Raw genomic sequence first — 25,999 nt, 5'->3', positions numbered from 1 at the left:
TCTCCCCAGTATCATATAAGCTGTATGAGTATAGAAATTTGTGTAGGTCACTGCTGTGGTCTCAGAATCTAGAATGTAGTGTCTGGCTTATGTTGTTGTTCGATGCTATCGAGTCAGTTCTGACTCATATTGACCCTAAGTACAGCAGAAAGAAACACTGCCCAGTCCTGCGCCATCCTCTAATTGTTACTATGTTTGAGCCCATTGTAGCAGCCACTGTGTCAATACGTCTTGTTGAGGGTTGTCAAGAGGGTTCCTCTTTTTCGCTGACCCCCTACCTTACCAAGCATGATGTCCTTCTCCAGGGACTGGTCCCTCCCTCATGTCCAAAGTACGTGAGATTGAAAGTACTGTGGCCTGAGTGCACACCTTAGTCCTCAAGGTGACATCTTTGCTTTTCAACACTTGAAAGAGGTCTTTTGCAGCAGATTTGCCCAATGCAATACATTGTTTGATTTCCTGACTGTTGCTTCTGTGGGTGCTGATAGTAGATCTAAGCAAAATGAAACCCTTGACAACTTCAATCTTTTCTCTGTTCATCATGATATTGCTTATTGGTCCAGTTGTGAGGATTTTTGTTTACTTTACGTTGAGGTGTAATCCATGTATAAGTTCTCCAAGAGTGCGATTGTTCTGAAATTTCCATTCTTCTCAATGTTATCCATAATTTGCTATGATCCATATAGTCAAATTCCTTCACATAGTCAATAAAACTCAGATAAACATCTTTCTGGTGTTCTCTGCTTTCAACCAAGATCCATCTGACATCAGCAATGGTATCTCTCATTCCATATCCCCTTCTGAATCTGGCTTGAGTTTCTGGTAGTTTTCTGTCCATGTACTACTGTAACTGCTTTTGAGTTATCTTCAGCAAAATTTTTACTGGTGTGTGACATTCATGATATTGTTTGATAATTTCTGTATTCTGTTGGGTCACCTTTGATTGGGCACAAATATGGATCTCTTCTAGTCAGTTGGCCATGTAGCTGCATTCCAAATTTTTTGGCACAGAAAAGTGAGTACTTCCAGCACTGTATCTGTTTGTTCAAACATCTCAATTGGTATTCCACCAATTCGTGGAGTTCTGTTTTCTCCAGTGCCACCAGCACTGTATGTTTGTTCAAACACCTCAGTTGGTGTTCCATCAATTCCTGAAGCTTTGTTTTTCGCTGATGTCTTCAGTGCAGCTTGGACTTCTTTCAGTACCAACGGTTCTTGATCGTATGCTGCCTCCTGAAATGGTTGAGTGTCAACCAATCCATTTTGGTACACTGACTCTATGTATTCCTCCAATCTTCTTTTGATGCTTCCTGCCGTCGTTCAATGTTTTGCTCATGGCATCCTTCAGTATTGCAACATGAGGGTTAAATTTTTTCTTCAGTTCTTTCAGCTGGAAAAATGCCGAGTATGTACTCCACATCTTTGCACATTTCATTATAATACTTTGTCTTCTCAAGTTGCTTTTGAAATCTGTTCAGCTCTTGCACTTCATCATTTCTTGCTTTCACTTTAGCTACTCTACATTCAAGAACAAATTTCGGAGAGTTTTGACATCTACTTCCATCTTTTCTTTCTTTCTTGACTTTTTAATGACATTTTGCTTTCTTCACATATGATTTTCTTGATGTCATCCTACAACTGGTCTGGTCTTCGATCATTAGTGTTCAATGCATCTAATTTATTCTTGAGATGATCTTTAAATTCAGGTAGGATATACACAAGTTCGTACTTTGTCTCTTGTGGACTTGTTTTAATTTTTTGGCTTCAACTTGAACTTGCATATGAGCAATTGATGGTTTGTTCTGCAGTTGGCATCTGGCCTTGTTCTGACTGATGATATTGACCTTTTCCGTCATCTATTTCTACAGATATAGTTGATTTCACTCCTGTGTATTCAATCTGGTAAAGTCCTCATGTATAGTCTCCATTTATGTTGTTGAAAAAAGGTATTATTAGTGCATCTTAATTGCACGTTTGATAAATTTCACACTGCAGAATTTGGTAAGAATCTTCCATTTCCTTATCTTTAGCATTAGTGATTGGTGGGTACATTTGAATAATAGTCATATTAACTGGTCTTCCTTATAGGTGTATGGATATTATCCTATCTCTGACAGTGTTGTACTTCAGGATAAATCTTGAAATGTTCTGTCTTAATTATAGTCTTTAATAAATAGTTATTGATTAAATGAGTGAAACAAACAACAAACAAAATAAACCAGTTGCCGTAGGGTTTATTCCATTTTACACAACCCCTTGAATTCCAGAGTAGAGCTTTGTGCCCTAGAGTTTTCAATGGCTGTGGTCTCTTAGAAGAAGAGTGCCAGACCTTTTTCTGAGACACCTCTGGGTGGATTTGAACTGCCAACCTTGTGGTTAGTAGCTGAGCACTTAACTGTTTTGCCACCTAGGGACTCCTTTGAATGAATGAAAATCTCATGTTAATCCAATGGGTAGGACACTTTTTGTGAACTTTTTTTTTTAATTGAGGCAATTAAGATTTGTTTATGTCTACTTGCCAATTCTGAGCTTGCAAATGTTTTATGCATTACTGAGAAACATAAAGAGATCATATTACTCTTCCTTTCTAACATATCATCTTTTGTCATTTCAGTTGGGTAATATCTACAAAATGTTCCCGCCAGACATGATTTCTGTGAGCTAATGCCAGTCATTACTCATTTACTAAAACACTGTCTATTAGTTATACTACAGTATAATATTCTGTAGTAAAATTGCAACAGAATGATAAACCCGAGCAGATTTGAATTTGGTAGCTTTACATTTTGTTAAGAGACCATGCAGATTTGGATGTATGATCTTTATAATATATACCAAACCAAAACCAAACCCAGTGCCATTGAGTCGATTCCAACTCATAGTGACCCTATAGGACAGAGTAGAACTGCCCCATAGAGTTTCCAAGGAGTGCCTGGAGGATTTGAACTGCCGACCCTTATGGTTAGCTGCTGTAGCACTTAACCACTATGCCACCAGGGTTTCCTTATAATATATGAGAACCATTAATTCTTTGTGATAGGTGTTCAAGTTTGTTAGAATTAGAGCCTGTGTTTTCTCTCCCATACTCCTTATAATTTTGTATCAGAACAATAGTTTCAAAGGAAATTTTAACCATGAGAGAAAGGCACGCACAAAAGGACTTATTAGGAGAGTACGGCTACAATAATTACTTCTACTACCACCACCACTACTACTCTGCATTTATTAAATATAGTAGTTCAGAAGCATTTGGCTCTTCTCTAGGATCAAATCTGAGGACCTGAATTGGTGGACCCTTCTTAGATACTTTCTTCCCTGTCCTGAACTAAGGAAAATGATCAGAATTAGGGGATTCGGTATAATGGCAATTATGATTTTTCATATCCAAATGACCATACAGATTCAGTGTTTCTCTTGAGTTGATTTTGGGACTGGTACTATTATTCTCCTCTGAGTAGGGGCTTTGTGACATCTATGATGAAGTAATAGTCACCCGAAGGAACACTGACACAACAGTGTGCTTTAGGGGTTAAGTGTACAGACCTGAGCCCAACAGATCTGAGTTTGATTACTAGCTTTGGTCCCTCACTGGCCATTTGGTAGTGGACAGACTACTTCTGTGCCTCAGTTTCCTTATTCATAACATGAGGACAATGATAATACTTCACATGCATAGTGGTGCTGTGTAATTTCAATAAAATAACTGTCACAAGTGCTAAGCACAGATTATGGTAATTGTTAAGGCCCCCCAAAAAGTTGGATTAAATATAATCACCACTTGTCTGTCACTTTGTTGTGGTGTGGTGGCTTGCATGATGTTGTGATGCTAGAAGCTATGCCACAGGTATTTCAAATACTAGCAGGTTCGTCCATGGTGGGTAGATTTCCTAAGACATACTAGAAAGAAGAATTTGGCAATCTACTTCCAAAAAAAAAAAAAAATGGCAAGTAAAAACCTTATAGATAGCATTGGAACATTGTCTATATATTGGTGGAAGATGAGCACCTCAGATTGGAACTTACTAAAAATACAACTGGAGAAGAGCTGCCTCTTCAAAGTAGAGTCAACCTTAATCATATGGACAGAGTAAACCTTTTGGAAGATTCACTTGCTGATATGACATGAATCAAAATGAGAAGAAACAGCTGTAAACATCCATTAGTAATTGGTACATGAACTGTACGAAATATGACTCAAAGAAAATTGAAAGTTGTCAGAAATGAAGTGCAACACTTGAAGATCGATATCCTAGGTATTAGAGCTGAAATGGACTGGTATTGGCCATTGTGCATCAGAAAATCATAAGATCTAGTATGCTAAGATGTGAGACCACACTTCACATACTTTGAACATGTTATTAGGAGCAACAATTGTGAGGACGGTGCAGGACTGGGTAGTGGTTCTTTCTGTTCTACATAGGGTTGCTATGATTTGGAACCGACTTGACTGTACCTAACGACAACAACTATGCCAGGAATGAAAAATTGAAGAGGAACAACACTGCATTCGTCATCAAAAAGAACATTTCAGGATATATCCTGAAGTACATTGCTGTCAGTGAAAGGATAATACCCATACGCCTACAAAGAAGACCAGTTAATACAACTATTTTTCAAATTTATGCATCAACCACTAATGCCAAAGATGAGGAAATTGAAGATTTTTACCAACTTCTGCAGTCTGAAATTTAGCAAACATGCAATCAAGATTCATTGGTAATTACTGGTGATTGGAATGTGAAAATTGGAAACAAAGAACAAAGTAGTTGGAAAATAAGGCCTTGGTGATAGAAATGATGCCGGAGATTGCATGGTAGAATTTTGCAAGACCATTGACTTATTTGTTGCAAATACCTTTTTCAACAACATAAATGATGACTACATGTGAATATCACCAGATGAAATACACAGGAATCAAATTGATAACACCTGTGGAAAGAGACAATAGAGAAGCTCAATATCATTAGTCACAAGGCCAGGGGCCAACTGCAGACAAGACCATCAATTGCTTATATGCAAGTTCAAGTTGAAGCTGAAGAAAATGAAAACAGTCTATGAGAGATAAAGTGTGACCTTGAGTACATCGAGATGGAACTGCTAGAAATTCAAACCAGATTCAGAAGAGGGCATGGAATGAGAGATATCACTGCTAATGTCAGATGGATCTTGGCTGAAAACAGAACACCAGAAAGATGTTTTTGTGTGGTTTATTGAATACACAAAAGCATTTGGGTGTGTGGATTAAGATGAATTATGGGTAACATTTCAAAGAATGGGAATTCTAGACACTTAATTGTGTTCATGCTGAACCCATACATAGAGCAAGAGGTAGTCGTTCAAACAGAGCAAGGAGATACTGCATGGTCTAAAATTGAAAAGGTGTATGTCAGGGTTGTATCCTTTCATTATACTTATTCAGTTTGTATGCTAAGCAAGTAATTGGGGATGCTATACTACAAGAAGAAGAACGCAGCATCAGGATTGTAGGAAGACTCATTGACAACCTGCGGTATGCAAGTGACACAACCTTACTTGCTGAAAGTGAAGAGATCTTGAAGTACTTACTGATGAAGATCAAAGACTACAGCCTTCAGTATGGATTATACTTCAACATAAAGCAAAAATCCTCAGAAGTGGACTAATAAGCAACATCATAATAAACAGTAAATATTGAAGTTGTCAAGGATTTCATTTTACTTGTATCCACAAGCAACACATTTGGAAACAGCAGTCAAGAAATCAAACAAGGTATTGCATTGGGCAAAGGTGCTGCAAAAAGACCTCTTTCGGACTGCCCTGACAGGGAACACAACAGAGAACCCCTGAGGGAGCAGAAGAACAGTGGGATGCAAATCCCAAATTCTCATAAAAAGACCAGACTTAATGGTCTGACTGAGACTAGAAGGACCCCGGTGGTTATGGCCCCCAGATCTTCTGTTGGCCCAGGACAGGAACCATTCCTGAAGCCAACTCGTCAGACATAATAGATTGGACTGGACAATGGGTTGGAGAGGGATGCTGGTGAGGAGTGAGCTGCTTGGATCAGGTGGACACATGAGACTATGTTGGCGTCTCCTGCCTGGGGGGGGGAGATGGGAGGGTAGAGGGGGTTAGAAGCTATCAAAAAAAAAAAAAAAAGGGACACAAAAAGAGAGTGGAAGGAGGGAGGGGGCTGTCTCATTAGGGGGAGAGTAATTGGGAGTATGTAGCAAGGTGTATAGAAGTTTTTATGTGAGAGACTGACTTGATTTGTAAACTTTCACTTAAAGCACAATAAAAATTATATATATATATATATATATAAGGCCTCTTTCAAGTTAAGAAACAAAGATGTCACTTTGTGGACTTAGAAGCACCTGACCCAAGCTGTAGTATTTTTAATAACCTTATGCATGCAAATGCTGGACAATGAATAAGGGAAATCAAAGAAGAATTGATGCCTTTTCGATTATGATGTTGACAAAGAATGTTGAATGTATCATGGACTGCCAGAAGAACAAGTAAATCTATGTTGGAAGTACAGCTAGAATACTCCTTGAAAGCGAGGATGGAGAGACTTTGTCCTAAGTGCTCAGGACATGTTATCAGAAGGGATCAGTCCCTGGAGAAGGACATCATGCTTGGTAAAGTATAACTTGTTGTCATCGAGTCTATTCCAACTCCTAGTGACCCTATAGAACATAGTCAAACTGCCCTATATGTTTTCCAAGTAACAGCTGATGGATTCAAACTGCCAACCTTTTGGTTAGTAGTCAAACGTTTAACCACTGTGCTACCAGGGCCTCCTTGGTAAAGTATAAGATCAGGGAAAAAGAGGAAGACCTTCAACCAGATGGATTGACACAGTGGCTGCAACAATGGGCTCAACCTAGCAACAATTTTGAGGCTGGTGCAAGACTTAACAAAACAAAACAAAACAAAACAATGGGCTCAACCTAGCAACAATTTTGAGGATGGTGCAAGACTAGGCAGTGTTTTATTCTGTTGTGTATAGGTTTGCTATAAGTCAGAGCTGACTCTTAGGCATCTAACAACAATAATTACCTTGGATGTAAGGGGGCAGTGGAAATATAACGATATATTAAGGCTTATTGTAAAACTGGAAGTTAATTGAGTGAGAGGAATAATAACATCAAACACTTAACATGCAGTTCAGTTTTTATTTTATGCTAGAATGGCTGTTTGTACTTCGCATTTATTTAAGCAACGGAATACGAATAACCTGACAGCATACTGGCTAGAGTTTCTAGAACAGTGATTACTGGGGGGAAACTCATGAACATAAGAGCAGAGGCAGTGTCCACTGTATTATGTAGTAGTACAAATGGATCTTCAGGGCTGAATGTTAAAGTTCACTCTTTGTGTTATGGGGCTTTAAGCTGCATAATTAAACACACTAGGCTGGTGTGATACATGGTGACTGAAATTTAACAGCATTGTGACATGGCAGAACCTTGGCCCCAGCCTTGTTTCACTAGCCCAGCTAGTGTGGTTGGGAGACTATCAAGCTTTCCTTTGGTATGATCATTGGCCTAGGGACAAAGTCACGTGGCAGCCATTTGTGAAGTGAAGGACCACTGGCATTATCTACCAAGTCAGCATTCATGGCTAGGTGGTCCACAGTTTATATAACTTGATAGACTGCTAACTTGATTCATTCCTTGCCTCAACACTCTACCAAGATTGTCTTGAAGATGTAGCTTGTTTCCCTGAAGCTTTCCAGTAGTCCAGCCTGTAAAGAGGAAGTCTTGGAAAGTTAATCATTACCTTTTACATATTTATTTAGTTAATACTCATATCAATCCTATGAGCCACTCATTTTATTTTGTTTATTTTTTATTGTATTTTAGAGGAAGGTTTACAGAGTAAACTAGTTCCTCATTAAACAGTTAATATATGTATTATTTTGTGACATGTCAACACTTTCCCCTTCTCGACCTTGGGCTCCCCATTACCAGCTTTCTTGTCCCCTCCTGCCTTCTCATCTTTACCCCTGGGTTGCTGTGTCTGTTTAGTCTTGTTTTGTTTTATGGGCTTGTCTAATCTTTGGCTGAAGGGTGAACCTCAGGATTGACTTCATTACTGAGCTAAAAGGGTGTTCGGAGGCCATACTCAGATTTTCTCCAGTCCCTGTCAGACCAGTAAGTCCGTTCTTTTTTTGTTGTTGTTGAGTTAGAATTTTGTTCTACATTTTTCTCTAGCTCTGTCTGGGACCTTCTATTGTGATCCCTGTCAGAGAAGTCAGTTGTGGTAGCTGGGTACCATTTAGCTGTGCTGGACTCAGTCTCATGGCGAAGGCTGTGGTAGTTGTGGTCCATTAGTACTTTAGACTAATCTTTCCCTTGTGCCTTTGGTTTTCTTCATCCTCCCTTGTTTCAGATGGGGTGAGGTCAGTGGAATATCTTAGATGGCCGCTCAACAAGTTTTTAAGACCCAGGCACTACTCACCAAAGTAGAATGTAGAACATTTTCTTTATAAACTGTGTTATGCCAGTTAAGCTAGATGTTCCTCAAGACCATGGTGCTCACAGCTCTCAGCCCAGTAATTTGGTCCCTCAGGGAATCTGGATGTGTCTGTGGAGCTTCCATGACCTTGCCTTGTACAAGTTGTGCCGGTTTCCCCAGTATTGTGTACTGTCTTACCCTTCACCAAAGTTACCACTTATCTATTGTCTATTTAGTATTTTTCCATCCCTACCCATTCCCTCCTTTGTAACCATCAAAGATTTTTTGTGTAAACGTTTTCATGAGTTTTTACAGTAGAGGTCTCATACAATATTTGCCCTTTTGTGGTTGACTTATTTCACTCAGCACAATGCCCTCCAGATTCATCCATTGTTCTTTATTGTTTCATAGTATTCTGTTGTGTGTATGTACCACAAGTTTATCCATTCGTCTGTTGGTGGACATCTAGGTTGTTTCCAACATTTTGCTATTGTGAACAGTGCTGCAATGAATGTGGGTGTCTGTATGTTTATTCCTGTGATGACTCTTATTTCTCTAGGATATATCCCTAGGAGTGGGATTACTGGATCCTATGGTATTTCTATTTCTTGCTTTTAAAAAAAGTATCATATCATTTTCCAAAATGGTTGTACCATTTTGCATTCCCATCAGCAGTGCGTGAGAGTTCCAATCTCCCCGCAACCTCTCCAACATTTGTTATTTTCTGTTTTTTTTGCTTTGTGCCAGTAATGTCAGCGTGAGATGATATCTTATTGTGGTTTTGATTTGCATTTTTCTAATGGCAGGTGATTGCAAGCATTTCCTCATGTATCTGTCAGCTGCTTGAATGTCTTCTCTGGTGAAGCATCTGTTCCTCTGCCTATTTTTTAATTGGATTATTTGTCTTTTTGTTGTAGAAGTGTTGAATTTTCCTGTAGATTTTAGAGATTAGAACTTTGTTGGATTTGTCATAGCCAATTTTTTTTTTCCAGTCTGTAGGTTCTCTTTTTACTCTTTTGATGAGCATAAGTGTTTAATTTTTAGAAGATCTCAGCTATTTAGCTTGTCTTCTGGTGTTTGTTTACTGTTAGTAATGGTTTGTATCATGTTAATGCCATGTATTAGGGCTTCTAGAATTGACCCTGTTTTTTCTTCTATGATTTTTATAGTTTTTGGTTTTATATTTAGGACTTTGATCCATTTTGAATTAGTTTCTATGTATGGTATGAGGTATGGGTCCTCTTTCATTTTTTTTTTTTTTTTTTTTTGCAGACAGACATCCAGTTTTTACAGCACCATTTGTTAAAAAGACTGTTTTTTTCCCTATGTGATGGACTTTGGGCGTTTGTCAAAGATCAGGTGACTGGAGATGGATAGATTTACATCTGGGTTCTCAGTTCTGCTCCATTGGTCAATGTGTCTGTCCTTGTACCAGTACCAGTCTGTTTTGACTACTTTAACCGTATAGTAGGTTCTGAGGTCAGGTAGCGTGAGTCCTCCTACTTTATCCTTCCTCTTTAATAGTGTTTTACTTATCCAGGGGCTTCTTCCCTTTCTCCATAAAGTTAATAATTAGTTTTTCCATCTCTTTAAAGAATGCTGTTGGCGTTTGGATTGAGATTGCTTTGTATTTGTAGATTGCTTTGGGTAGAATTGACATTTTCACAATGTTAAGTCTACCTATTCATGAGCATGGTATGTTTTTCCATTTATGTAGGTCTCTTTTGGTTTCCTGAAGTAGTGTTTTGTAGTTTTCTTTGTATAGGTCTTTTGTATCCCTGGTTAGATTTATTCCTAAGTATTTTTTTTAAGGGGTTATTATAAATGGAGAAATCCTGGTGGCGTAGTAGTTAAGTGCTACAGGTGCTAACCAAAGGGTTGGCAGTTTGAACTCGCCAGGCACTCCTTGGATACTCTATGGGGCAGTTCTACTCTGTCCTATAGGGTCTCTATGAGTCAGAATGGACTTGACGGCACTAAGTTTGGTTTTTTTTTTTTTTTGGTTATTTTAAATGGTATTGCTTTCCTGATTTCCTTTTCATAGTTCTCTTTATTCATGCTCTTGTATCCTGCTACTCTGTTGAATCTTTCCATTAGTTTCTTCTTGGAGTCTTTTGGGTTTTCTATGTATAGTTTGATATCATCTACAAATAGGGACTGTTTTACTTCTTCCTTACCAATTTGGATGCCCTTTATTTCTTTTTCTTGCTTTATTTGAGCTGCTTATTTTATTGATGAGTAAACTGAATAATGGGAATTAAGTAATTTATGCAACATCACACAACTAGCATGTTCCATAGCTAGATTCAAACTCAAGGAGGTTGGATCTAGGGCCCATGCTCTTAGCTACTAAAATGAGCTTAAAAGCTGTTCAAAAAAAAAAAAAAAAGTATAGTATATACTCAATACCAGGTTAACAAACCCTCCATACTTCTAAAACTAATCATGAAATAAATGTTGATTGACAACCCAAAATTTGGAAACAGGGAATACTGCTTAAAGGAAGATACCTAGTAAAGATTTCTAAGAAGTCAGAGATGAAGAAACTCTGGGCATTTACTGTGACCGAAGGTTAGAGTCTCCAGGCATAGCACCCACATGCCAGAGGTGATTCCATTGATACAGTCAGTGGCTGATGAGCTGATGCCCCAGCCGGGGTTTTCAGGTGGCAACAGTCACAGCCACAGAAAACTCCTTTCTTCAACAATCTGGATATGAAGGTATAGAAAGGCTTTTAATTGTTAATGTCTCTTCACAGTGGAATGAAAATACATCTCTCTAGGACTCCCTTGTTTATATCCACATTAGTGCCATTGTTCGCATGGGAGGGAGGTGAGAAATTGGCTGATTCATTGCAGAGATGATCCAGCCAACATGTTCTGTAAAAAGAGGATTGAATTTTCAGAAACATGTTTTGAATCTCTGACCCATGGAACTTGAACCAGAGCTTTTCAGCCTTAGTAAAATCTTAGTTGTTTTTGAAAAAGAAAATATTTTTTGACAGCCCATCTCCCTTCTTAAAGTTCATGTTTTAAATGGCGTTTTGAACGTGCAGATGGTTGGAATTAATGGTAACTCTTTTCTAAATTCTTATTTGTTATGATGTAAGGAAAGTATTTCTTTTTTTAATTTTTGTATAATTTTACTGACAACATTGGAAGGTTGTTTTGAATTTTGTTTAAATGTTCTTTGAACCAAAATATTTATAGAAGAAGTTCTTTTAGCCAGCAGATTGTTCTATTTGTTGTGTTTGAGTGTGGAAACATTAAGAATGACAGCATAAGATGATGCCATAGAGCTTTTTCATAAACAACCTGATGGTATTGTCTAATGCAGTCTTTGTTTATGAAAGGTGTCAAAGAATTCTTTGCTGTATTTAGGTAAAAATCTAAGTTTCTCTACTCAAGCATAGAAAATACTGTTTGTTTTCTGGTTGGAGGAAAAGCAATAATACTAAATAAAAGAATTAGACTTAACTGGAAGCAATTATTAAAGGCATCTTAATTTCAAGGAGAAAAGAATTGCTGTTTGATTTGTGTGTGTGTGTTTTAAAGAGAGTACAAATGCTAATACCTAATACTTTCTATAAAAATATCATGTGTGCATTGCTGTGTTAGTGGGAATTAGCTGGTACATATTTATCTTTTAATTGGAGTTTTTAAATTATCAAATAATTGCTGAGCAAAAGTGTTTTAATAATAATAATAGCAATAGTAACTAACATTATATAGTCAGGCACTGTGCTTTACATATATCTATGTCTCTGTCTATATTCTAAGACCTTATGTTATATTTATCTTTTAATGGTTATTACTTAATTTTAAGAAGTACATAAAATTTTAATAACTTATATTCTCTTGAAAGTAATATGTCCTGAAGTCATCACTAGCAAGAATGAGCCCAGTGTTTTTGACAATAAAAGAAAATGGCCTTAGAGTTTAAGAACATTTGCTTTGAGGAGTGGAGATAAAAGGTTAAGGTTTGAACAGATAGGATATACATAGATTATTTAATGCCAAATTGACTAATTTAGATTTAATTTAATAGGAATTACATGTATGGAAACACATGTAGTACATATGTATGTGTAAAATTTCATGTATTTAGAAAAATGAAATAAAGTTCTCTTTTAGGAATACTAATATTAAAATATTCTTAATACCTACCTTTTTTAAAATATGTAATACACAGGTAAGCTAAAATACTTTATTGAAATATTTAAAAATAATAGCGACAACCAGGTATATATGATACAGTGAAGACCATTTATAAAATCTCCCTCCTCCAGTATTAAAAAAAGAAGAACCAAAAAGAGTAAATCAAGCAAACAAAATTACTAAAAGCAACCGAACAAAGGAACTGACTCATCATGTCTTCAAACCCCATCTTAGATCTCCTAAACATCATAGTGTTACAAAAGTTGGTTCATTAAATTCAGGTAATTCTCATATTTCCAGTTTAGAGAGAAGCAGATTGGGCTTGAAATTAAGGCCAGTGGAAAGGCAGACAATATCTCTTAAGAACTGAAAACTCCACAATTCTCTGTGGCATCTCAGCAAAGGCAGAAAAACCATGAGCGCCTATCATTTTTAAACTCTCTGACTCTTAGAAAAATGCTTGGAAATGCTACAATTCATACTAAAATTGAATAATAATAGCATACACAAGCCAGGTTAAGTATTTCGGGAAGAAATCTCAAGTGTTCCCTAGCTGCCTTAAGAAAATATCCTCATACCTTTTTGTTCTACAGGAGAAATCAGTAAGAAACTCAATTTAGGAAGATAAAACTCAAATGATGACATTTTAAGACATCAATAAAATAAATAAATAAAGGCAAAAATTAAGAATAGAGCAGCACTATTATAGAACTAACTAATGCAATAGAAATAGAAACACAAAACAACAAAAGTCCTTTTCTCCTGTCAGCTAACTTCATGTATTATTCCTAGAGAATTGTCTGGAAATGATGCTTATCCCATGTTCAGGGCAATTATTTTTAGGTAGTTGTATTTTGGGATGATTTTTTTTTTTTTGACTTTTCCGCATTACTTTTATTTTAAGAAAGTATATAGTTTTTCTGAGCCAAGACATTTTTCTTAAAAGATCTATGTTGGCAAATTTTGTTAAGCATTTGTTGGTGATAAAAAGATGAGTACACTACTCATCCTGTCCTCAAGAATCCATACTCTGTTCTCAAAAATTTAACCTATTTTTTTAAAAATACTTAGAGCTAAATCAGAACCTCCTTCACGTTCTCATCCTAGACCTTCTTTATGTATTTGCAAAAGGAGTTTTAAAGTAAGTTATTTCATGGATTCAAAATATACCCATACACGCATTTGTAGAAGTTAAGATCTGACGATATGCTTCCTATATTTTATATCTGTCAAGTCAGAAACTGAATGTGGTCTGAGATTTTAACCTACTTGCAAGCAAACAAGTTAGCTGGACACAGTTTTATAGATATCAACAGAAGACATAAGACTCCTGGGTCAGAGGAAAAAAAGACAATTTATTGCTCACGACAGTAGCAGTAGCCAGAGTAACAATGCAGAACTAGTTTTCCAAACTGCAGCTCCCACAGGAAGATGGAATTAAGATAAAATGTTGCCAGATAATGGGGTCATTAAAGGAGAGGATTCTTGTTATTATAAGCCCAGGTCTTATACAAGGGCTGCTGACAAACCTGGCCATCTTCCCCTCAGGAGACAACTATTATCTTTATTGCTCTGTAATGTCATGCAAATCTGCTCCAGGGAGCTCAATGTCTCTATCTTTGTTGTTTTCTTTAGGTGCCTTCCAGTGGGTTCCAACTCATAGTGACCCTGGGCACAACAGAACAGAACACTGCTCAGTCCTGCACCATCCTCACAATCATTGTTATGTTTGAGCCCATTGTTGCAGCCGCTGTGTTAATCCATCTTATTGAGGGTCTTCCTCTTTTTTACTGACCCTCTGTTTTCCTAAGTCCTTCACCAGGGACTGTTCCTTCCTGATAACCTGCCCAAAGTATGAGAGATAAAGTCTCCCCATCCTTGCTTCTAAGGACCATTCTGGCTGTACTTCTTCCAAGACAGATTTGTTCATTCTTCTGGCAGTCCATAAAAAAAAAAAAAAAAATAGTATATTCAATATTCTGTTTTCTTAACTTTCTGGAATATAAACTACTCTGTTCTAGGAAGAGACATATATAAATTTCCCAAATCTGCATGCTATACAAACATCCTTAAAAGACAGTCTGAAGCAAATTAGATGTTAATGCCTTTGAAAATATGTGGATATATGAGAGGCTTATGGAATATTGTTTTCCTGCAATACCTAGAAGTGACTCCTTAAACAAACTCAATGCTGTACAGCAGAGATCTGATTTCTCTATTTCAGTATCAATACATGACTGTGACTATGGAAGTTTTTTGTATGTCTGTTTCTTTTAAATAATGTTGTGAAGTTTGTGCTTGATATGGATTTTAAACTGAAGTACAATTCTTAAAATTCATAGGCCAACTAATTTGTATAGAAAAGCCAAGACCTCGAGATTTTTACTTTCTGCCCTCATTCTCAAATATTTCATCAAAATTATACACAATTAAGCTACTGAATAGATAATGCCCTAGAGTTGCAGAGTTTAATGTTTTGCTTAGGAACAAAAATTGCATTCTAGGTTTATAAATTGCAAAGCATTCCAAATGTAATGTCATAGATTTGCCTGCAATCACTGAAATGTGAAATCCTATGGAATTATTATAGCACAGATAGCATTACAGTAGTCACTTCATTTAGTAATCCTTAAGTTTTTGTTTATATTGTTATAATTAAAAAATGGAAGCTAATTAGAATATTAAATTATATGGAATAAAAACTTTATTAAGAAAGTTTGTGCAATATATGTAATTTTCCTTCTAAATCTACTCTGGTACTATTTTAAGCAATAACCTACTTTGGCAGTATCTCTTTCATCTCTTCTTTTCTCTTGTTGCCCCAGTGTAAATCTCCTTTCTCTCTCACTTTTACGATTGTGATAATTCCTTATTACTTTCCCTGCTTCTAGTTATTATAGGTTTAATGAAATTTATTCTCATTAACTATTGTATTTATAGTGTTTCCACAATCCTCCAACAATCCCTGTCTAACTTACTTTTCTAATTTTATTCCTTCACCATTCTTTGTGTAGATAAACTAGACTACTTGCTTGTTCCTGAGTATATCCTGTGTCTTTTCTACATTTTTGTCCCATCTGAAATGATTCCCTATATACTTGTTTGTTAAAATAATGTTCATTATTCAGGGCCTAGTTCAAATGTCATTTTCTCAGTAGCCTAATAAGCTTCATCTCGAATTACTTAATATTTTTTGCAACAGTTTCTAAATATACCATTCAGTGACACTGATTACATCCTTTGGGTTGTACAACTATTCTCACCCTCCTTTTCCGAGTTGTTCCTTCCCCACTAACATTCACAGTCCTCTAAGGTTCCTATCTAATCTTTTAAGTTACTATTGTCAATTGGATACCAGGTAGATAGTTCTCAAAGAGCATAATGCTCAAAACAGACGTTTTTTTACTAGTTAAGCTAAACTATTGTTTGCTTTTAACAAGGCTTCAGGGATATTTTTGGTTTAAGGTTTAAAGATTTTCTCAGGGCAATAGTATCAGGAGTTGATCCAAACTTCATGGCTCCAGGAGTCTGGAGTCCATGATAATTTGACTTTCTGTTCTGCATTTCCCCCTTTTGATCAGGATTCTTCTATAGAATCTTTGATCTAAATGTCCAGTAATGGTAGCCTGGCACCATCTAGTTCTCCTGGTTTCCTGGCAAAGGAGGCATTGCAAACATATTCCATGTCCTCCTAATCCTGATGGCCCTTCTTCGTCTGCTGTTCCAGGTGAATAGAGACCAGTTTTTGTTCCTTGAATGGCTGCTTGCAAGCTTTTAAGACCCCAGGCACTATACAATGAGCTAGGAGGTAGAACAGAAACACTAAACAGGTTATTAGGCCAATTAACGGGGATGTTCCATGAAACCATGACCTTAAACTTCCAAAACCCATAAGGATTTTGGCTGTACATAAGTAGCCTCAGCAGCTATTCTTTGTTGTTGTTGTAAATATATCTGTCACACAACTTTTGCCAGATCAACTTTTTACAGGTGTACAACTTAATGACAGCAATTACAGTAAATGACTGTGCAACTCTACCCTTAAATTGGTGCAATATTTCCATCACCACTAACCCCCTTTTCCCTTGTATCCTGCCCCTGGTAACCACTAATAAACTTTTTTATCTATACACTTGCTTTTTATGTAAGTGAGGTCGTACAATATTTATCCTTTTGTGAATGATTTATTTCACTCAGCAAAATATCTTCCAAATCCATCCATATAGTAGCATTATCAAGACTTAGGAGCCCTGGTGGCACAGTGATTAATAGCTTGGCTGCTAAACAAAAGATTGGTGGTTAGAATCCACCAGCTGCTCCTTGGAAACCCTATGGGGCACTTTTGCTCTCTCCTATAGGGTTGCTATGAGTTGGAATCAAGTCCACGGTAACAGATTACCAAGACTTCATTTCTCCTACTGGCTGAGTAGTATTCCATAGTATGTATGTACCACATTTTGTTATCCATTCAGCTGCTGATGAGCATTTAGGTTGTTTCCACCTTTTGGTTATTATGAACAGTTTTGCAATGAACTTTATTTTTTATATATGGTGCTTGGCTCTCTGTGCTCCTCCTGTAGCAATTATATACTCCTTTGTAATGAAGTTGTTTACATTCATGTTTGTTTATCAAGTTTGTAAACTTCTTTCCTATTATTTTTTCTCCCTAGCATGTAAATGTCACATCCAGGCCACTGTGTCATGCTAGCAGAGATCTTCAGCAAATCACCTTAGGACAATGCTACGATTTTGTTTGTATAAACGTAAGTAGGGAATACAGATGATTGAAACACTTTAGGATCTGTATAATGGAAGGTAGAAGAGAACTAAATTTTTCTCCATTCTTAAAACTTTGAAATCAAGATTTTGATAGCTGAGTTTTGTTATTCAATATATATTTGAAAATTTTATAACTTTTTGAAATGGTAAAAAGATTTTTTTTTTTAACAACCTAGGTTTCATAATGAGAAGATGATGTCTCTTTAGATAATATTTTCAATTTTATCTTTTTACCTGGTATAAAACAGATAATATGACAGAGGTTTGAAATTACCTATAGTTCAAATTTTAGTATGTATAACCATATGGATAACCTCTAAAATGGTTTAAATAATTAAAAATTAAGCTTTGATAAATATTTTTACTTTTGTGTAAAATCTTCCCATTTTTCTCCTTGAGTTAAGTTTTAAATCTATTAAGAACTTCTTTTTACTTCTGTTTATGTTTTGGTCATTCAGGTTATGAACTTTGATTTTCAAGAAACCCGGAAGTTACTGTGTATGCTCGAAGAGAGTCATCTTTCCATTTTATACCCTGTTGTTGTGGTTTCGGTAAGAAAACAAATGCAGATTTTTCTCATTAAGTTTATGCTTCCTTCCTTGTAACTCATGGTTTCTATTTAAGAATATTTTATCAAATTGAGCACATCACCCGAACTCTAAAGAAATTCTTCTTTTCTTTGTGTACGCTTGAGCTTACTCTCTTGGTATGACTGCCTGCCCTCATTGCTGTAATCCTTCAGCTAAACCAATAGGTTTGGAAAACAATTTTGTCAGCCTAGCAACCAATTTCATTTCTTTTCCTTCATTGAAACCACAAATTTTATAGTTGTTTACATAGTGTGAAAACAGTTTTATTTAGCATATTAACCAAAAAAACCAAACCAGTTTCCTTCGAGTCGATTCCAACCCATAGCAACCCTATAGGACCAAGTAGATTTGCCTGATAGCATTTCCAAAGAAACGCTGGCGGATTCCAACCATCATCCTTTTAGTTAACAGCCGAGCTATTAACCACCACACTACCAGTGTCCCATTTTGCATATTACAGGATGCAAATAAAGAAGAAATCCAGAAGTTAAACAAATATAAGAAAAAAATCTGATGGAAGGAAATTTATTCTGGGGTTGCTTCATCTTCTCTGTTCCATGGACAGCAAAGGAGAGCAGTCAACAGATTAAAGAGAATTAGTAGAATGATCCATGAAATTTTGAAGAGATATTTTCTGTGAAAGGTTAAAAGTTTGTTGGGTGAAAAATTTACTTGATTGGCCTACCAAATTACATAGTGGAGAGGAATATCTGAAAGCAAAGCAAGAAGGACCAGAATCAGAGGCCATTCCAGTCTGTCTGAGGAGCAGATTGTGCAGTCTGTAGCATTTTGCTCTAGGAAAGAGTTCAAAACGTCAAATTCTCAAAAGTGTTTAGCAATTGCCAAGTTTCGAAAGCTCAGGCCTATCCCATAGTTTGGGTATTTGATTCTTGTTAGGTAAGGTAATTGATACAGAATAAAGATAACTTGCACTGTAAATAAGTAACTCTAACTTGAGCAATGCAAGTAGGAACACATTAACAATTGGGAGAGGTTTAATTATTTCACTGGCCCATTGTATTTGATTATATGCCCCAAGGGTAGGTTCCATGCTAGTCTGGGAAACTCAAAGCCTACATGTGACTGATTTTCACAGAGATTGAGAGGCTTGCATTGAGGGTTTTAGGAACATTATAGAATATACCTGATGCTGGGAAAGCTTACAGGCTTTGTAGGATCCCCACCCCATAGAGGTGAGTTAAAAGTTCTGTGTTGGCACTTTGCACCTCTCTCTGTATTTGCTGGCTTGGGCATCTCATTCACCCCATGATCCCAGACATTATTCCCGAAAGCCAGTGCAGTATAGTGAAAAGAGCAAGGGTTTGGAAATCAGAATACTTTGATTAGCTGGCCAAGCTACTTAACCCTCAGAAACTTGGTTTTCCTTATTTTAGAAACAAGGCTAATAACTCTATTTCCTAAAGTTGTTATAAGGATTAAAGTGAATGAATGTAAATTGTATAGCACAGCACAGGGCTCCTGCCCTACAGATTAAAAAAAAAAATGGATACTGTTAGTTTATTTTTATTAGTTTAGCTCCTTTTCTTTCCACTATGGATGAGATGCTTGAAAGTTCACTTCTGCTGCCCCAATATGATATTGACCTTTAGCCCGACATTTATCAACTTCCTATTAGGAACTTTTATTTAAGTATCCCACCACCATCTTCTCAAACTCAGCCTATCAGACCTATCACAAAAGCACATTCCTCATAAGTTGACATCATCTCTGAGTGATGACACAGTTGTGACAGACACCAAGACTGAAATCTGTGTCATCTTTGATTTTTCCTCTTTCCTTTCTTCCTCTACATGTCCCGACAAAACACATACACATCCAACTAGATCTTGTTAGTTTTTCTTTTCCATTGTCATAATTCTATCTTAAACCTAGACCCTTGTAGTGTTTCTATAAATATTTCAATTTAATTTTTTGTCAGCTACTCTTGAGTTCCATTTTATATTTCTCAGTAACTTTGCCAGAATTTTTTGGCTATCTGCGTTCTGTATGAAACTAAAGGAAAAGATGGACAATCCTCTAGTTAGAGTGGAAAACACCATCTAAAACTAGTTTGAGAGCAATATTGTACGTATGTATACATTAAAACGTTTATTTCAAATTGGAGGGTTGTCAATCCACATCTAATTTTGTACTACTCTTGTTTTCTCATTGCATATAAAGATTCAATGTGGTTATATCAAGATTAATATTAAACTTAGTAGGAAAATGTGACTCAGCTTAGCTAGAATCTGTGTAACATTAGAATGGAATAAATCAGTGGTAAGGCTGTGAATATACCCTGGATTTCTGGATTGTCGTACAAATATGAACATGGCTGATCAAGCTTCATCCTTTTTTTTAATTCTGATACCAGTTTCCCTGAAAATGTCCTAAAGGAAAGCAATCTCTCCAATTTTATTTTCTTGTCACTGAAAGTTTGGCATAGACATTCAAAGATTCTTCAAATTAATAGATGTTTGGAAATTAATACTGTGTAAAACAAAGTGTAGAGCCCTCAAAAAACACCCCTCCAGGCTCAAAAAGTCAAATAGAGAGTCTGATTTGTTTGAATCTGACAAGGTTCCCACAAAACATTTTTTGGGGCTAACATCAGATGAAAGAGTGGTTAGTATATTATTATTTCAATTTTATTTTTTCAGTGAACATTATAGGTGAGTATAATAGGCATCAAATAAATGGTTAATCATTATTGGTGGGAAGAAATCAGCAACAAATAGAAGTAGAATTTCCACAACAAGATGATTTTTCTGTAATTGTCCTGATCATCAAAAAGAACATTTCAAGATCTATCCTGAAATACAGTGTTGTCAGTGATACGAAAATATCCATATGCTTACAAGGAAGGCTGGTTAATATAACTATTATTCAAAATTAAACATCAACCACTAATGCTAAAGATGAAAAAAATTGAAGATTTTTACCAGCTTCTGTAGTCTGAAATTGATCAAACATGCTATTGAGGTGCACTGATAATCTAGTAATTGGAATGTGAAAATTATAAACAAAGCAGAAGGATCAATAGTTGGGAAATATGGCCTTAGTGACAGAAGCCACATCGGAGATCGCATGATAGAATTTTGCAAGACCAATGATTTATTTATTATAAATACCCTTTTTAAACAACATAAATGATGACTATATATGTGCACCTCACCAGATGGAATATACAAGAATCAAATCAACTGTATTGTAACAACAGACAATGGAGAAGCTCAATATCATTAGTCCAGAACAAGGCCGGGGCGGATTGTGGAATAGGCCATCAATTACTCTTATGCAAGTTCAAGTCAAAGCTGAAGAAAATGAAAACAAATCCAAGACAGCTGAAGTACAAACTTGAGTATATATGACCTGAATTTAGAGACCATCTCAAGAACAGATTTGATGCATTGAACACTAATGATGGAAGACTGGAAGAATTGTGGGATAACATGAAGGACATCATACATGAAGAAAGCAAAATCATTAAAAAGACAGGAAAAAAAGAAAAGACCAAAATGGGTGACAGAAGAGACTCTGAAATTTACTCTTGAATGCAGAGTAGTTGAAATGAATGGAAGAAATAATGAAGGAAAAGAGCTGAACAGAAAATTTCAAAGGGCAGCTTGAGAAGGGAAGTATTATAATGAAATGTGTGAAGAACTGGAGTTAGAAAACCAAAAAGGAAGAACCAGCCTGGCATTTCTCAAGCTGAAAGAACTGAAGAAAAAAATTCAAGCCTTTAGTTGCAATATTGAGGGATTCTATGGGCAAAATAGAGGAACCTTGGTGGCACAGTGGTTAAGCACCTGGCTGTTAACAAAACCTGCCAGCTGCTGCGAGGGTGAAAGAAGTAGTAGCCTGCTTCTGTAAAGATTTACAGCCTTGGAAACCCTATGGGGCAGTTCTACTCTGTCACATATGGTTGCTATAAGTTGAAATACACTTGACAGCAGTAGGTTTATGGGCAAAAAAAAAAAAAAAAAAAGAATGGTGTAGGGAGTACCAAAAGAAGATGGAAGGAATTCACAGAGTCACTGTACCAAAAAGAATTGGTTGACTTTTAGCCATTTTAAGAGGTAGCATATGATAAAGAATTGATGGTACTGAAGGAAGAAGTCCAAGCTACACTGAAGGCACTGCAAAAAACAAGGCGCCAGGAATTGACTGAGCACCGAGAGAGATGTTTTAGTAAACAAATACAACACTGGAAGTGTTCACTCATCTATGCCAGGGAATTTGGAAGACAGTTACCTTGCCAACTGACTGGAAGACATCCATATTTGTGCTTATTCCCAAGAGAGGTGATCCAACCGAATGCAGGAATTATTGAACAATATCATTAATATCACACTCATGCAAAATTGTACTGAAGATCATTCAAAAGCAGCTGCAGCAGTACATTGACAGAAAACTGCCAGAAATTCAAGCTGGATTCAGAAGAGGATGTGGAACGAGGAATATCTTTGCTGATGTCAGATGGATCCTGGCTGAAAGCAGAGAATACCAGACAGGTGTTTACTTATGTTTTATTGACTATGCAAAGGCTTTCAACTGTGTGAATCACAACAAAATCATGGATAGCATTGTGAAAAATGGAAATGACAGTACACTTAATTGTGCTTATGTGGAACCCGTACATAGACCAAGAGGCAGTCATTCAAGCAGAACTAGAGGAAACTGTGTGGTTTAAAATCAGAAAACCTGTGCATCAGGATTGTAACCTTTCACCGTACTTATTCAATCTGTATGCTGAGCTAATAATCTAAGAAGCTGGACTTTATGAAGAAGAACGTGGTATTGAGATTGAAGGAAGGCTCATTAACAACCAGCAATATGCATATGACACGACCTTCCTTGCTGAAAGTGAAGAGGACTTGAAGAGTTTACTGATGAAGATCAAAGACTGCAGCCTTCAATATGGATTATACTATACCATAAAGAAAACAAAAATTCTCACAACTGGGCCAATAAGCAACATCATAAGAAATGGAGAAAATATTGAAGTTATCAAGAATTTCATTTTACTTGGATCCACAATCAACACCCATGGAAGCACCAGTCAAGAAATCAAATGACATATTGTATTGAGCAAATGCGCTAAAGAAGACTTAAAGTGTGAAAAAGCAACGATGTCACTTTGAGGACTACGGTGCACCTGACCCAAGCCATGGTATTATTAATTGCCTCATATGTGTGGGAAAGCTGAGTAGTGAATAAGGAAGACTGAAGAAGAATTGATGCCTTCGAATTATGGTATTGGCAAAGAATACTGAATATATGAGAAAATCTGTCTTGGAAGAAGTACAACCAGAATGCGCCTTAGAAGTGAAGATGGTGAGACCTCATCTTACGTATTTTGGGAATGTTATCAGGAGGGAAAAATCCCTGGAAAAGGACATGACGCTTGGTAGAGTGTTAGGGAAAAAGAGGAAACCCCTCATCAAAATGGATTAACATTGTGGTTGCAAAAATGGGTTCAAACATAGAAATGGTTGTGAAGGTGTTGGACCAGGTAGTGCTTTGTTCTGTTATCTGTAAAGTCGCTGTGATGGCTATGTTATGTGTCGACTTGGCTAGGCTATGATTCTCTGTGGTTTGGTAGACGCTGGACTGATAGCTTTTCCATAACTTAATGTAATGTAATGACTGCCATGATGAGATCTGATATAATGTAATCACTTCCATAATGAGTTCTGTTTTAATGTAATCACCTCCAAGATGAAATTTGATCAGAGCAGCCAATAAGTTGAAAAGCTTGTTTCCTTGGGGGTTTGGCCTGCCTCAGGTATATAAATGGATGTTCCAGCAAGGCTCACCCTTTTCAGAATCCTGCATCTTACCCTTCATCCTCTGACCTCTGGTTCTTGGGGTGTGAGCTATCAGCCTGCCACCTGACCTTCAGATCTTGGGATTTGCCAGCTCCCACAACCCTGTGAGCCAGCAGCTGTCTGTCTACCTGACCTGCCAATTTTGGATTCATTAGCCTCTGGAACCCTGAGTCAGGAGAAGCCTCCAGGCTGATGCTTGACCGTGGAATGATATGAATTGATTTAACAAAAAAACATAAGTTACTAAATGGAATTTTACTATTTTGAAAACCATAAATAAACCTTCAAAGTGCCTAATTTAGGTCTAGTTACAGGAAGTAGTTCACTGACATAACGGATCAGAATATGTGATCTTTAAAATACCTCAAAATGTTTAATATTTGAACATGTCAGGAAATAAAAAAATAGAAAACCACCATCCATTGACACTCGATACTTTCACATCTGGGGAAACTGTCACAGAGATGTAAATTGTTTCCAGAAGTTTCCACAGCTAACCATGGCAGAGCAAGAAAAAAAGAACAGAATCAATCCAGTGTGCCATGTGCCATATACACTTGTTACTTTTATGCTGTCATGAATGTGTTAAATATTAAGAAAAAAGATTAAAAATATACATATACATACATATATGTATTTAATATTCCATCCTAATAAAGAACAAATGACAACTGGAAAAACACAGTGGTTCCTTTTTTTAAGTCTTACGGCTTCTTACTTTAGCTTCACATGGTGTTGAGCCTTTCCTGAATTTAAGTAATAAAACTCTGTGGTTCTGTTAAATTTCTTACTGGTTTCCAGACATGAATCTGTGTCACCTTTTTCTTAACTGCTTGTTCTATTCATTTTCTCCCGTTGACCCTGTTATTATTAGACTAAGAAAATGTGTTTTCAAGGCATAAATTCTTATGAAATAAACAAAAGAGAGTTGTGTGTTTTAATTCTCACTGCCTCCATATAGAGTTTAGTTTTTATAATCTATATGTTTCAGTCCCAAGCTTATTGCTACTTGTTTTCAAAAGGATATAGTATGTGTGTGTGTATTTAATACCAGTGAATGACCTAGTAAGTAGATTCAAATCCCTGTCCTACTCCGGTCTCAATAGCCTCATAGGTATTTATTTTTCCTCCAGAAAATTACAACTTTATAACATATTGAATTTTTATGTTTTCACTTAAGAGTCATTAAGATTTTCTTTTAATAGGCACTTTCATGTGGCTGTACACAACTTAAGTGGCAGAAATACTTCCTCTTATATCTGATATTTTTTCATCTGTTTTCTGCTAATATAATAAGTCTCAGATATTTCCTGCCTAAGTCAATAATAAAACCTAAATAAATACTGGTGAAAAATACCTTTAGAACTGTTTCGCAATTGTGGTCATAAAGGGATTCATTTCTAACACAAAGATGAGGAATGATGAAATCATTCTTATAGGAGGCGTCGAAAAGAAAGAATTGACTGTTACTACAAGTTTTAAGAAATCTTTGCTTATGGCTAAATGGTTAATGGGATTATATAAATAATTGTGGTATATATAAATTCCCTAAAGTTAATTGTGCTGGCCGCATAACTAACGATATGTAAAGAAATTATTCTCACAGGCACACCTTTCTAGGACTCATGCTTTTAACGAACAAAGGTTATTATCAATTAGAACGGTGTTCTAATAGAATATGCAAATAAAATGAATTCCAAAGGACTTTTTCAAAGTTTTGTGAATAAACTTTTTTTGATTATAAGCAGGGTTTGGAATTGCTATGTATTTTCCTATTTTAAGTCATTTACTCAACTTGGTCAAGTAAGAGAAGTGATTGGTGGTGAATTTATATGACAATACTATCCTAGTAAGTGATTTAATAAAAGTTAACTTTGAAATGCCCAGGAGACACAATAAATGAAACTAGTTTTCTTAGCCTTCGATAAGGAATAGAAAAATTGTTTTGGTCATCCAGTTTTTCAAAAGGGGCTGGAAATTTCTCAGTGGATTATTTTGTGTAACTGAATTCCAGTTTAAATAGAAATGACTTTACCTTAATTTTGTTATACTATTTCCCTATAAAGATGTACCCAAATAAATCTTTAATGTCATTTATTATTTTAAAATTACGTATTGAGTCATGTTATATAATTAGTAACATTAAGGACAAAATACAAATAATCTAATATAAATATGCCAGCCTGGTGGTTGGCGG

The 25,999-nt window shown here is 36.3% G+C and overlaps 1 protein-coding gene across 1 annotated transcript in view; it reads left to right on the top strand.

The window, feature by feature from the left end:
• CRPPA (CDP-L-ribitol pyrophosphorylase A) overlaps nucleotides 1–25,999 on the top strand; it is a 312,645-nt gene that overhangs the window by 98,456 nt on the left and 188,190 nt on the right. The window contains exons 7-8 of the mRNA XM_010587230.3: nucleotides 17,273–17,365; nucleotides 17,840–17,932. Coding sequence (XP_010585532.1) covers nucleotides 17,273–17,365; nucleotides 17,840–17,932 — 186 coding nt within the window. The remainder of the gene's footprint in view (nucleotides 1–17,272; nucleotides 17,366–17,839; nucleotides 17,933–25,999) is intronic.

Source organism: Loxodonta africana, chromosome 8 (assembly GCF_030014295.1).
Source record: "Loxodonta africana isolate mLoxAfr1 chromosome 8, mLoxAfr1.hap2, whole genome shotgun sequence".
In the NCBI taxonomy this organism is placed as follows: domain Eukaryota; kingdom Metazoa; phylum Chordata; class Mammalia; order Proboscidea; family Elephantidae; genus Loxodonta; species Loxodonta africana.
Note: the sequence above shows the minus strand (reverse complement) of the source record. Positions and strands in the feature narration are given on the sequence as shown.